The sequence below is a fragment of the Prionailurus bengalensis genome, chromosome D1, assembly GCF_016509475.1.
Source record: "Prionailurus bengalensis isolate Pbe53 chromosome D1, Fcat_Pben_1.1_paternal_pri, whole genome shotgun sequence".
Classification (NCBI taxonomy): Eukaryota; Metazoa; Chordata; class Mammalia; order Carnivora; family Felidae; genus Prionailurus; species Prionailurus bengalensis.
In genome coordinates, this window is record NC_057346.1 from 16,700,956 (window position 1) to 16,713,910 (window position 12,955).

Consider the following 12,955-nt stretch of genomic DNA (forward strand, 5'->3'; position numbering starts at 1 on the left):
GAGATTTCTTCTCTTTCTAATTCTACTGATAGGAAACAATAATGCTGACTCTTTAATCAATCTTAGATAAAGGCCATTGAATTGCAGGATAAGGAGGTCTGACGGATAGGTCTTTGAGTCCAGAGATATTTCCCCCCCTTACAGGGGCACACAATAAACTCAATTCCTTAATCAGTCAAGGGCTTTGTGGAGGACCCAGGTGGGAAGATCTAAGACTGAACTGAGTACTTACGGACACACTAGAGCCTGCAAGCTCCCAAAGAAGAGGCTCAGAATTAACAAATTAGGTCAGGGCACTTCCTTCTTCAGGAAGAAAGTTCCCTTTTTTCATAGTTTTTCCAACGAAGTTTTTAGTTTAGAGAAGTGGAAATGACTGGGAACTGCTTTTGTTTCATGAGAGGAGTACTCCTCGGGCTAGGGCTCGCAGCTGTCTTTCTGTGGTCAAGGCCTGGTGCTGGGGATGCTAACCTGCGGTGCAATGCGCTGAGCCCGGGGAATCTTAAGCACATACCCAATTCCCAGAAAAGGAACTAGTGTTCAGAAGCCAAAAAAGGGGAAATGTTTTGTTTTCAGAAGGTCAAAGGGCCTGGAAGAAGAGCTTGCGGCCTAAGTGTCTTAAGTCTTTCTGGAGTGTTCGTAATCAGGCTGGAACAGTCTGCGGCATTCGCATTCCTGTCCCTCGGTGCCGACTTAATGAGTTTAAAACACCAAGGGGGTGGGGAAATAACTTCCGTTTTTCTCCCACAATGTTCAGAAGCAAATGACTTTAAGCTCAATTTCCTTATTTACCAGGTATGTGGCGGAAGACTTGACGTTAAGTTTCTTTCTACGGTAGCTGTCCTAATTTAAATACCCCAATCACCCCTCAAAGAGAGCCAACCTAACAACCCACAAGGAACATGGAGGGCTCGGCTTCTGTCTAACGCGCAGACTCCACCCCAGACCCCGCCCCTTCCTTTCCCGGATTCTCCAGCAGAGGGCGCAGGCGCAAAGGTTCTGTCTGGGCCCGCCCCCGGGGGCAGGGGAGGGGTAGGCGGCGCGGAAACTTGGCCTCGGCTTTCCGGGAGCTGTGGCTCGGGAGGGGGTGGCGCAGGAAGGGTCGCTACCCAGTCGGGAGCGGGCCGCCGGCTTCCCGGAGCGCCGTGCGCTCCTCCCGTCCCCGGGCTTGCGCTCTCGGAAGGGGCGCGCCCGCGCGAACCTCGCTCCCGTCACCGCCCACTCCTCCTCCCCGCGGCCGCCCCTCCCTCCGCCCGGACAGCCGGCGGCGGCTGCGGCGGCGGCAGCGGCGGCGGCCGGGAGAGGCCCCTCCTTCACGCCCTCCTTCTTTCCCTCGCTCGCAGCGGAGCGGAGCCGGCGGACGCGGCTGGGCCCCCAACCCTCCCCGGGCCATGGCCGGCAACGTGAAAAAGAGCTCTGGGGCCGGGGGCGGCGGCAGCTCCGGGGGCTCGGGCTCGGGCGGCCTGATCGGGCTCATGAAGGACGCCTTCCAGCCGCACCACCACCACCACCACCACCTCAGCCCCCACCCGCCCGGCACCGTGGACAAGAAGATGGTGGAGAAGTGCTGGAAGCTCATGGACAAGGTGAAAGGCCTGCCCAGGACCCGCGGGAGCAGGGGTGGGCGTGGGCGGAGGGGGCCGAGGGAGGGGAAGGAAGGGACAGAGGAAGCTGGGGGAGGGGACGGGTCATGCGGGGCTGGGGAGGCGAGGAGCTGGGGTGACCCGGAGCTGGGGTGACCCGGCCGCAGGGTGGGGGACGCGGGGGTGAGGAAGAGACCGGGAAGGTGGGGGTCGGCGGTGGGGGAAGGGCTGCGGTTGGGAGTTGGGGAACGTTGAGGTAGTGTTTGGGGGTGGCGAGACAAAGATGGGGTGGGGGCTGGGGTGAAGGTTAACTGGGAAGCCACCAGGGCGGAAGTATAATGGGGGGGTGCAGAGTTTGGGGCTCTGCAGGGTCTGGGGATGTGGGTCACGGAATTGGCCCCAGGAGGTAGGAGGGAGGGGGAGGGCGAAGAAGAGCGTGCAATTTACCGGCTGGGGCTGTTAGCTGGATGAGCAGTCGAGCTCTGAGTCGGGAATTAACGTTTATGGGCTCTGGTTGAGAGACCTGGGGTCAGGACAACTCCGTAGGCAAACTGCGCTCGGGGAGAGCCCGTAGTTTTTTCTCATTAAGATATTAACACCAAGGTAAAAGAAATCAGGATGTTTAAATGGCCAAGGAAGGAACTTTCCTCCACCTCTAGCGCTGGGGCACATTTTTATTCTCCAAAACATTGGATGTGATCCATTGCTGGTGCTGAGATTAAACCACAAGTTCTGGTTAGAAACATTATCTTCTGAAAGATGTATTAACTGAGCGTGCTAAGCAGCAGATTCTGACTTCTTCCAGATTCTGACTGCTTCCAGAACTTCCTCCTCATGCTGCTTTTAGCTGGGTTCTACTTTTTTCGTGGCCGACCTGACTCCTTGTTACAGGACCTGACTTTTAAGCTTGTTCAATGAGCTTCTTTGCTTACCTTTTTTAAAGCAAGTTTGAAAAATATCGCTTTTATATTTAGCCATTAAGTGTGGCATTTGGGAGAAGTTCACCTCATTATAGTGTCTATAATATAGTAGTCCAGAGTCCTTAAAAGTGTTTAAGCATTTTGAGAGCACCCAATATAGTGTTTTCTTAGTTCATTAATGGACATTAATTAATAACTTATTTTTGGAAAATTTCATATTGTCAGTGAAAAGTAACTGGAAGTATCTGGCATATTGTAAGAGAATGGTGTTATTTCCTCCAGAGGAAAATTGGTTTTCTCTGGTTCCTCTCTAGGTCTAGGTTCCTCTTCTGTAAAGTTCTTCATGGATTGTTTTGGACTAAAACAGCTAATAAGAATGATTATGAAACACTTGGCAAATATAAACGTGCTGTATAAATGCTTAATAAGCCCCGTGCGTGCATTAACACTCCTGAAGTGCATACAAGTGGTTTCAGAGCCACCTTTTCAGGGCTGGTGTTTCTCATGTTAAATAATTGGTATTGTAGTTAATGATACAAGTTTTTTCATATTTATTATGTTGGTGGTGTAGTTTTCATTTCATTATTTAGAAATTGTAATAAAACCATTATAGAAAGTTAGGCATGTAAAGGAAACTTTAAATTTATTGACACCTTTAAAAACGTTTTTTTTTCTTAAGTGTTTACTTATTTTTGAGAGAGACAGAATGCAAGTGGGAGAGGGGCAGAGAGCAAGGGAGACAGAATCTGAAGCAGGCTGCAGGCTCTGAGCTGTCAGCACAGAGCCCTATGCGGGGCACGAACTCAAACCACAAGATCTTGAGATCGTGACCTGAGCCGAAGTCGGAAGTTGGACCCTCACCCGACTGAGCCACCCAGGTGCCCCTCATTGACACCTTTTTAAAAAAATACCAAATGTATTCAAGATCTGAAGTTTGTAGGTTTGCATTTTAGGGATTTACAGCTGAGGACTGAAAAGGTTCCCCTGGATTTAAAAAAAAAAAAAATTGTATGTTTAATTAGTTTCTCGTGTAAGATATGTGTATGCAATATACCCAAACTTGTATGGATTAGAGACCTTTCCTTAAAAATAATAAACTTTTCCTCAAACTTTTGAATCTCTATAAGGTAGTTCAAATAAGATCCTTTTTAAGCTTTTTCCCTTCATTTCTTTAAAGTATGTGTATAGCGATGTGATTTTTTTCTGCAGAATGTTTAGTTGTATGGGGAGAATAGGACTCATTTTGAGTGCATTTCAGGTTTTGATAGCTTCAAGGGAAGTAGGTGCCCAGCTTTTCCTTTCTAGTGTTGGGAGAGAGGGATGTTTTATTCTTGTGTTGCTTGTCTTAAGGTGATTTTTAGTAATGTCTGTGCCCTGTATCACAAATTACTAGTCCTGTTTCTGGTGTATTAGGCTGATAGGTTCATATTGCTCTCCAGATTTCCTGAGTACTTTCATAAGTATTGGATTGAACTGTTTCTTTTATGCTTGCATATTTTTTCCACGTTTTTGTTAGAGTCTTAAATAAATGTCACTAACCCTTCTTCATGTGGTATGATGTAAGTGGTAAAGAACTTACTGTCAAATCCACAATTGCCCCACACATTTATTGAATTCGGTTCTGAGTCTCTCTCTCATACCTGTTCTATCCTTGTTGTTGAAGCTAGGTGAATATTATTCTAGCTTATCAGTGATCAGTGTCTTGACTTCATGCTGGGAACTGTTAGTCTCTTCCCCTCCCCCAGTATTGAATGTGTGCAGATGGAGAAGTTGGCATAAGTCATGGGTTCTGGTCAACATAGGCCCAATTTACTAATCCATTGTGGAACTTAAACTCATTGTCGGAAAAATCCTTGTGCTGGGACACTTGTTATTAAACAAAAAACATGGTCAACCTCTATTTTGCCAGCTGAGTATATTGTAATAAATACTTGTGTAAATGCTTGTGTGTGAAGAAAGTGGCTGGGAAGAAAGGATTGGGCAGGGGAGTGGAGAGAAAAATCCTATAAATTGCCTTAAATGTAAACTTAGAAGTAGTAAGGTATCTAGTGAGACTCAAAATTCCATTATGAAGTAGAGCAGGAGTTGGCAATCTGTTTTTGTTAAGGGACAGTAAATATTTTAGGCTTTGCTGGACACATACTTAGTCTTGTATTCTTTGTTACTGTTTCACAACTCTTTAAAAAAGTAAAAGCCATTCCTAGCTTGCAGGTGGACAAAAAGAAAGGGCTGGAGCTTGTAGTTTGCCTGCCCCTGAAGCAGAGCAACATACTGGCTATATTTTACGTCTATGTTATGTTTTTATTTCGAATTAGCTTATATGATTAAAACATTAAGGTGTTGATTTTTTTTAATGAGATATAATTTATAAGAGAATTTATAGTTCCCTTATGATTTTAAGGGAAAAAGCTTCCCTGTAAGGCATGAGTTTTAAAAAAGTATTTTCAAAAGGTGATCCTTCTGCTGCCTGCCTTCTTCTGTTTGTCCCACCTCTGTCCCACCACCCCCCAAAAAATACCTTGAGTAACTTCCTGTATTTGGGAAGTAAGATGCACTAATTAGAATTTATGATTCAGTGTATTTCATTGGACTACATCCTCCTTTCCTTCCTTCCTTCCTTCCTTCCTTCCTTCCTTCCTTCCTTCCTTCCTTCCTTTGCACGCTAAGTCCCAGGCATACTGCTAGGTGTAAATTCTTACACTCCAGATTACATTACAGTGGTAAGTGACTACGTAAGTATGTAAACAGTGATAGGAGATCTCTTAAGTTTAAACTTATTTTTTCTGTACATATTACTTCTGTACTCATCTTAACCTCTTGAGATTGTAAATTCCGCGAGGACAGCGCAGCGACTATGATCTGCTTATCTCCTGCAGTGTCCGGTCATGAGGACTTATACAATAGTAAGAGCTTTGTAAATATTTAAATTGCTTTGTGTGTTCTGAAGGAATAACTGAAAAGAAAGCGTGTGGGGGTGGGAATAAATTTTATTTAAAAAAAAAAATTTTTTTTTCAACGTTTATTTATTTTTGGGACAGAGAGAGACAGAGCATGAACGGGGGAGGGGCAGAGAGAGAGAGAGACACAGAATCGGAAACAGGCTCCAGGCTCCGAGCCATCAGCCCAGAGCCTGACGCGGGGCTCGAACTCACAGACCGCGAGATCGTGACCTGGCTGAAGTCGGACGCTTAACCGACTGCGCCACCCAGGCGCCCCTAAATTTTAATCACATTAAACTTGTTTCTTGCAGTAGCCTTTTGGCGGTATCATCTCTTTTATAGATGGAGACACTTGGGCTCAGAGATGTTATGTAATTTAATTTAGTTAATGGTGGAGCCTGACTTGGAATCCAGGATAACCCACCTCCTTAGGCTTGGTTATTTCCTCCATACAGTACCTTCTCAGGTGTACCACAAAGCGTCAGTAACAGAAACCATTCAGCAAGTGACCTGTGTGGTTACAGTAGTCCTCACGCACACACGTTCATTAACGCACCCAAGCAAAGTAGACATTCTCTTGAATAATAAGGTAGCATTTAATACCATCCAGTGAAACGTCTGTTATCTGCTTTCAAGTTCAGTGTTTGCATTTCTTCAAATTAATGTGTACTGGTTACTTTGCACGGTGGTCACAGAGGCTTGTACACTTCATTTTCCTCTTCTACTTAATTTGTGTTCTCTGCGGTAGTATTTATCACTTTTTCATCCGTTTCTCCCTTCGCTAGAGCTCTTCAGGACCCAGGCTCTGTCTTGATATCAGTTCCTGGGCCTAACATGTGGTACTTGCTGAATGAAGTGCAGACATTTAACAAAATAAAATGAGATCAAAACATAGTCCCTTCTCATTTTTTGTTTGATTGATTAGGGGGGAGTCAGGTAGGGAATCCCCCCCTTTCTTTTAATGTTTATTTATTTTGAGAGAGAGAAAGCAGAAGTGGGGAAGGGCAGAGGGAGAGAGAGAATCCCAAGCAGGCTCTGTGTTGTCAGTGAGGAGCCAGACTCGGGGCTCTATGTCACAAAGTGTGAGATCGTGACCTGAGCCGACATCAAGAGTTGGAAGCTTAACTGACTGAGCTACCCAGGAGCCCTAGGAATCTTCTTGAGTGCTGAATTAAAGTATCATTTACTTAAAGTAGTTTTACCTTTTTCGATTATAAAGGTAATATACAGTCATTGTAAAACATGATTGTGTTGTTTGTATGCTATTAACTCCCCAAAAGGATGTAAAATTCTTCATAATTTCTTATGAAATGAGCTCACTTGAGCATTTCATGTGATTCATGGTAGAAATTTTCAAAGGTATATAGAATAAAAGTGGGTTGGGCCAGGGGAGAAGAGAATTTGTTCTGTTCATTTTGTAGCTTTGGCTAAAGTTTTTTGGTAATTCTTGCTATAGTAAACCTTGTTTTTTTTTTTTTTTTTAAAAACATACAGTGTAGACTTGGCTTCAGGAGTAGAACCCAGTGATGTACCAGTTACGTATAATGACCAGTGCTCATCCTGAAAAGTGCCCTCCTTCATGCCCATCACCCATTGACCCCGCCCCCATCAACCCTTAGTTTGTTCTCTGCATTTAAGAGTCTCTTATGGTATGCCTCCCTCTCTGTTTTTATCTTATTTTTCCTTTCCTTCCTTTCTGATCATCTGTTCAGTTTCTCTGATTCCCCATGTGAGTGAAATCATGTGATAATCTGTCTTTCTCTGACTTATTTCGCTTAGCATAATACTCTCTAGTTCCATCTGTGTTGTTGCACATGGCAAGATTTCATTCTTTTTCACTGTCGGGTAGTATTCCATTGTGTTTATATTATGTACCACATCTTCTTAATCTGTTCATCAGTTGATGGACATTTGGGCTCTTTCCATAATTTGGCTATTGTTGATAGCTCTGCTGTAAACATTGGGGTACATGTGCCCCTTCGAATCAGCATTGTTGTATCCTTTGGCTAAATTCCTAGTAGTGCGATTGCTGGGTCGAAGATAGTTCTATTTTTAATTTTTTGAGGAACCTCCGCACTGTTTTCCAGAGTGGCCGCGCCAATTTGCATCCCCACCAATAGTGCAGTAGGGTTCCCTTTGCTCCACAACAGCTGTTGTTTCTTGAGTTGTTAATTTTTGCCATTCTGACCGGTATGAGGTGGTATCTCATTTTGGTTTTGGTTCGTATTTCCCTGATGGCATGTTGAGCATCTTTTCATGTGTTCTGTTTGCCATCTGGATGTCTCTGGAAAAGTGTTCGTGTCTTCCGCCCAGTTCTTCGCTGGATTATTTGATTTTCGGTAGTAAACCTGTTTTTAGTATGTTGTTGGTATGTTTTTAGTATACATACACTAAACCTGATATGGGCATGGCAACCATGGGCAAATTGATCTATTCCTCTTTCATTGGAGTTTGTGTTATATTCAAACATAACATAATAACGTTTATGCCGTGAAAAAAACCCCATTTCCCTAATGATTAACCTAGATCATTAAAAGAAAAACAAATTAAGTATTAGTTTGGAAGCTAAGCCTAAGCTTCAATCACATTTTTTAATGAAGCTGTTAATTCTGATCTACGTTAGGTTTGTTGAAAGTAGGGGGATTATGACAAGCAAGTCATTGTGAAATGTTTTCATGATTAGCACATTTTGTGCTGGAAGGAAATAGGTGGGAGTAGTCAACCAGGAGCACTGGAAGCCAGCCTCAGCTCTGTCCCCACAATGTTCCTTCCTGCAGCAGCTTCCAAAAGGAGGAGGGGAAAAGGGTGCAAATTTCAAGCCCTGGGAAGATTTGGTGCTACTCTCATAGATGCTCCCGCGATTCCTTCAGAAGAAATCCACAGATGACTCTGGGTCTCCTGTCTGCAGCTTTTGGGATGGATGATGAGTCTTTCTTAGCAGACTCTGCTTCCTGGGCACCCTGTCAGAACCATCTCTGGTCACTGCCTTTCCTCTGGTTCTGGGATCAGCCATGAGGAAGTCTTAAAATGAGACCAGCTTATTGGTAGTTCAGTGAATGGGATGGGATCCTAATTCCTGCCTCTTCCTTTCTTAGACCTGCTTTGCATAGGTGTAACACTCTTCATGAAAAACAGTTTAATGCAGAACAAAATGTCTCCCTTTACTCTCATACCTTCAAGTGACTACCTCTCCAGAGGTACTTGGCATCTATAGCTTACAGTCCGTCCTTATCCCTTTCCCTAAGTGGCTCTGAGAAGGTTGGATGGACACCTTTTGCCCTTGAAAGATTTATCAACTTGAGCAAGTTACTGACTTCTTAGCATTTACTCCCTAAGACTGATAGGTGAGTTCTAATCATTTCTTATATTGTAGACCAGTTTACAGTTTCACATCTGATACATCAAAAATCTCAAAACAGTGTGTTTTAGGAGAATGAAACTGAGATTCAGAGAGATTAAATAACCTAAGTCACCCACCCATCTAATACTTTTGTTTTTTTTCTGTGGATCTTGAACTGGTATTCAGACTCTGTTAAGTGATTCTTATAAACAAGTGCTTCTCATACTTTAACGTGAATTCAGACCATCTGGGGATCTTGTTAAAAATGTAGAGGCTGAATAGATCCGGGGTGGGGCCCACGATTCTGTAGTCCTGACCAGCTCCCAGGTGATGTCCGTGAAGCTGGCAAAGGGACCGTGCTTGAAGTACCAAACCTCCGTACCACAATTGCTTTTATTTTAGGTAAGCTTGCTGGATTTTTTTTTTTTTTTTTTTTTGGAAGAAATGGCAATAGGATATCTTGTTTATGTTGAAGATTTTAATTATTATGTTCTTAAATTTCAAAAGTAATTTATACTCAGAATTAAACATTTTTAAACCAAAGTGGGATTCTTTTTAATTAAAAGAATATTTTTTAAGTTTATTTATTTTGAGACAGAGAGAGAGGAAGGGGATCAGAGAGAGGAAGAGAGAGAATCCCAAGCAGGCCCCGTGCTGTCAGTGCAGATCCCGACTCAGGTCTTGATCTCATGAACTGTGAGATCATGACCTAAGCCAAAACCGAGTCGGTTGCTTAACTGACTGAGCCACCCATGTACCTCAAAAGTGGGACTTTAAACAAAAATGGTTCTAGAATTTTTTTTTTTTTTTTTTGCTAAATTGTGGAGATTTTCCATGTTAATACCACATACAGGTCTTCCTGAATTTTAAGGATTGTATAAGATTTCATAATTAAATATGTTTACTGAATTCATATTAACAATCTTTTTGTTTTATTATTTCTTTAGAGAGCGTGCAGGGGAGGCACAGAGAGAGAGGAAAGAGAATCTTAAACAGGTTCCATGCTCAGTATCGAGCCCCTGTGTGGGGCTCAGTCTCACGACTGTGAGATCATGACTTGAGCTGAAATCAAGAGTCAGATGCTTAACTGACTGTGCCACCCAGGCACAGTATTGATAATCTTCTAGGTTATTTCTGATTTTAAGTATTAGAAACTGTGCTGTAGTGACTATCCATTTTGTGGTTTCTGAATATTTCTTTAGAATAAACTCCCAGAAATGAAATGTGCCACATCAATGGACTCGCACGTCAAAGTTTTAAAAATATATATGTGAGCACATTGCCCTCCAAAAAGTTTGCCTCTGACCACAATCTTTGTCTAGTTTGTTGATTTAAATGATTCCTGGGGCACCTGGGTGGCTCAGTCGGGTAAGCGTCCGACTCTTGGTTTCGACTCAGGTCATGATCTCATGGTTCAGGGATGCTGATAGCGTGGAGCCTGCTTGGGGTTCTCTTTCTCCCTCTCTCTGCCCCTCCCCTGCTTGCTCTCTCTCTTTCTCTCTCAAAATAAATAAACATTAAAAAATATATATGATTCCTTGTTACCTTAGGTGAAAATTATGGTGGATCTGATCGCAATCACACTTTTCCTGAACTCAAGCTATATGCCTGGTGCTGGGGAGTTAAAGATGAATCTGTGTACTCAGACTCTGGTGATATAACTGGAGTCGTACAAAGGCTCTGGGAAGCCTCTGTGGGAATCATTAGGCAAACCATCACTTAGTCCCTGAGGACACAAGAAAGGGGACTGGGAATGGGGAGGGCTTTAGAGCAAATTGGTGCCTCTGCGATATCCTGAGTCACAGTTACATCTCAATTGGGCCTGACATCCAAAAGCGATGCTAAAATCGTCTAATTTCTAGTTCATGCTGAGTATTTGGTTTGAAGTTGCACCAGTAAGTCCGGATAGAGATTTTTTTTTTCCTTTTAAAAATAGGATATGTGTATAAAAACTGCATGTTTAAACTATCAGCACATGTAGTTTCTTTAATATCGTACATTGTGTTGGATGTATTTTTTTTTGTGTGTGCAGTTAATGTGATAAATGAAAGTAATGAGATTGGTAATTAGTTATAAGTGGCATAGTGTCTTTAATAAATAGTGTTGGGTGGTATTTGAGAAGTGTTAGGTAGTAATTACAGTTCAAATCCCTGAATGGAGTTTTGATAAATCAATAATGGAGAATAGTAATTAGAAGTAAAAGGCTTTTTTCTTGGGGCCGTTATCTAGCGATGATATGTTTCTTAAAAAAAAAAAAAAAATATATATATATATATATAGGTTTCTGATTTCTCTTTAAAAAATATTTAAAAGCTTCACTGTACATTTATACTTGTAAAACTTAAATCTCTTCAAGTTTCTGTGTTGATGAGTTTCTAAAACTTGAAGCTTTAATAAGAAACACTTAACAAGGCTTTAGAAATTAATTGATCACTCTCATTTATAGAGGCAGAAATTCAGATCCAGAGAGGTGAATAAACTTGCCTAATGTCAACAGAGCCAGTTAATGTTGGTCATCAGACTAGAACCCAGGTTCCCAGACCTGGTGTCCTCCCTGCTATATCTCCTGCTTCCTTGAGCAATATGGAGCCTTTTAAAACTGTAATCAGATTTTACATGTTTTATGTTGAATTCAACATACTGAATACTCATTAAAAAAAATTTTTTTTTATGTTTATTTCTGAGACAGAGACAGAGCATGAGTGGGGGAGGGGCAGAGAGAGAGGGAGACAGAGAATCAGAAGCAGGTCCCAGGCTCTGAGCTGTCCGCACAGAGCCCGACGTGGGGCTCCAACTCACAGACGATGAGATCATGACCTGAGCCGAAGTCGGTCGCTCAACCGACTGAGCCACCCAGGCGCCCCTGAATACTCATTTTTAAAGTATAAAGCTTAATCACGTTAAAATATTTTAATGTTTATTTTTGAGAGCATGAGCAGGGGAAGGGCAGAGAGAGAGGGGACACAGAATCCGAAGCAGGCTCTAGGCTCTGAGCTGTCAGCACAGAGCCCGACGCGGGGCTGGAACCCACGAACTGTGAGATGACCTGAGCCGAAGTTGGACGCTTAGCCAGCTGAGCCACCCAGGCACCCCTATCATGTTTTAACATATAAAAATGTTTGAAAAAACTTCCATGGATAAGTTGAGGTCTATAGAGATAAAAATACTTAGTCATTCATAGTCCTATATGCTGAGAGTTTTCTGCCTAATTAGAAATTCACATTCCTTAGCGTTAGAAAGGAGTCTGTGTTCAGAGTAGAATTAGGTTTAGGCACTGTTCTTGGTACCTTTTCTCTTTTTATAAATTTAGCTATTTCCAAGCATAATTTTATTTCTCTTTATTGTGACCATAGCACTTTCCAAATTTTTTTCTATTGACCATTGAGCCTTGGCAGAAGCAAAGGGAGGAGCGAGGCCAATGAGAAAGCTATTATGAATGGGCTGTATGGCAGCTGTACAAGGATGCTGTTGCTTTCCCAGAGCTAAGCACGTTTCTTTTTGGCGTTTTTTTGAGTGACGCTGTAAATGTACAGGCAGAAGTAAACAAAAGGAAGCCATTTTTGCTATTGCAAGACTTGGAAGGCAAAATAAAGTTGGCCAAATGGAGGACACACTAAGCAGGAAAATATTTTATCTTTTTAGAAATTTGGGGGGGGGGGATGTTTTTTAAGCTCAGAGTGTCCACTTATGCTTTAACTATGACTGCTAATTTAAAGTTCACTAAGTAGTCAAGGCAGGTTGTTAGCTTTTGAAGTTTGCTGACTATTGACTTGAATTATTCACAAAGCCTTTTTTGAACTTTTTCCCTAGGGATTATACATATTTAGGGTGTTTCTCTTTCTAGAAGATTTTAACATCAAAAGAGTAGGTCTCTATGTTTTCTTTATGTCTGCATTAGTGTTAAAAACTCAAGAGCTAGTGGTGGAATGCTGATTTCCCTGGTCATTGGAGGATTCATCTCAAAAAGATCTTGAGAAAAGCAGACATTTAATCTACAAATGATCTTCACAAGGTCGCATTTGAAGGAGGGACAAATAATACTTGTGGAAGGTACATGGTACCAGCTTGAAAATGCAAGCAAATCAAATGTTTTGGAGACATTTTTTAACCCTTGATATTTTAAATCTGGTATGTTATGAGAAGTGATATATTTTTCAATTGTCATAAACATTTATT

General features: G+C 42.3%; 1 protein-coding gene across 2 annotated transcripts in view; it reads left to right on the plus strand.

Annotated features, from left to right (window-relative positions):
- The first annotated feature begins 1,022 nt into the window (after nt 1-1,022).
- Nucleotides 1,023-12,955, plus strand: part of CBL (Cbl proto-oncogene) — an 84,921-nt gene continuing 72,988 nt past the window's right edge. Inside the window, exon 1 of one of the 2 annotated variants that reach the window (XM_043579608.1) lies at nt 1,023-1,583. In XM_043579608.1, the coding sequence (XP_043435543.1) occupies nt 1,389-1,583 (195 nt within the window). In that variant the 5' untranslated portion in view covers nt 1,023-1,388. The remainder of the gene's footprint in view (nt 1,584-12,955) is intronic. The other variant, XM_043579609.1, reaches the window with a different exon arrangement.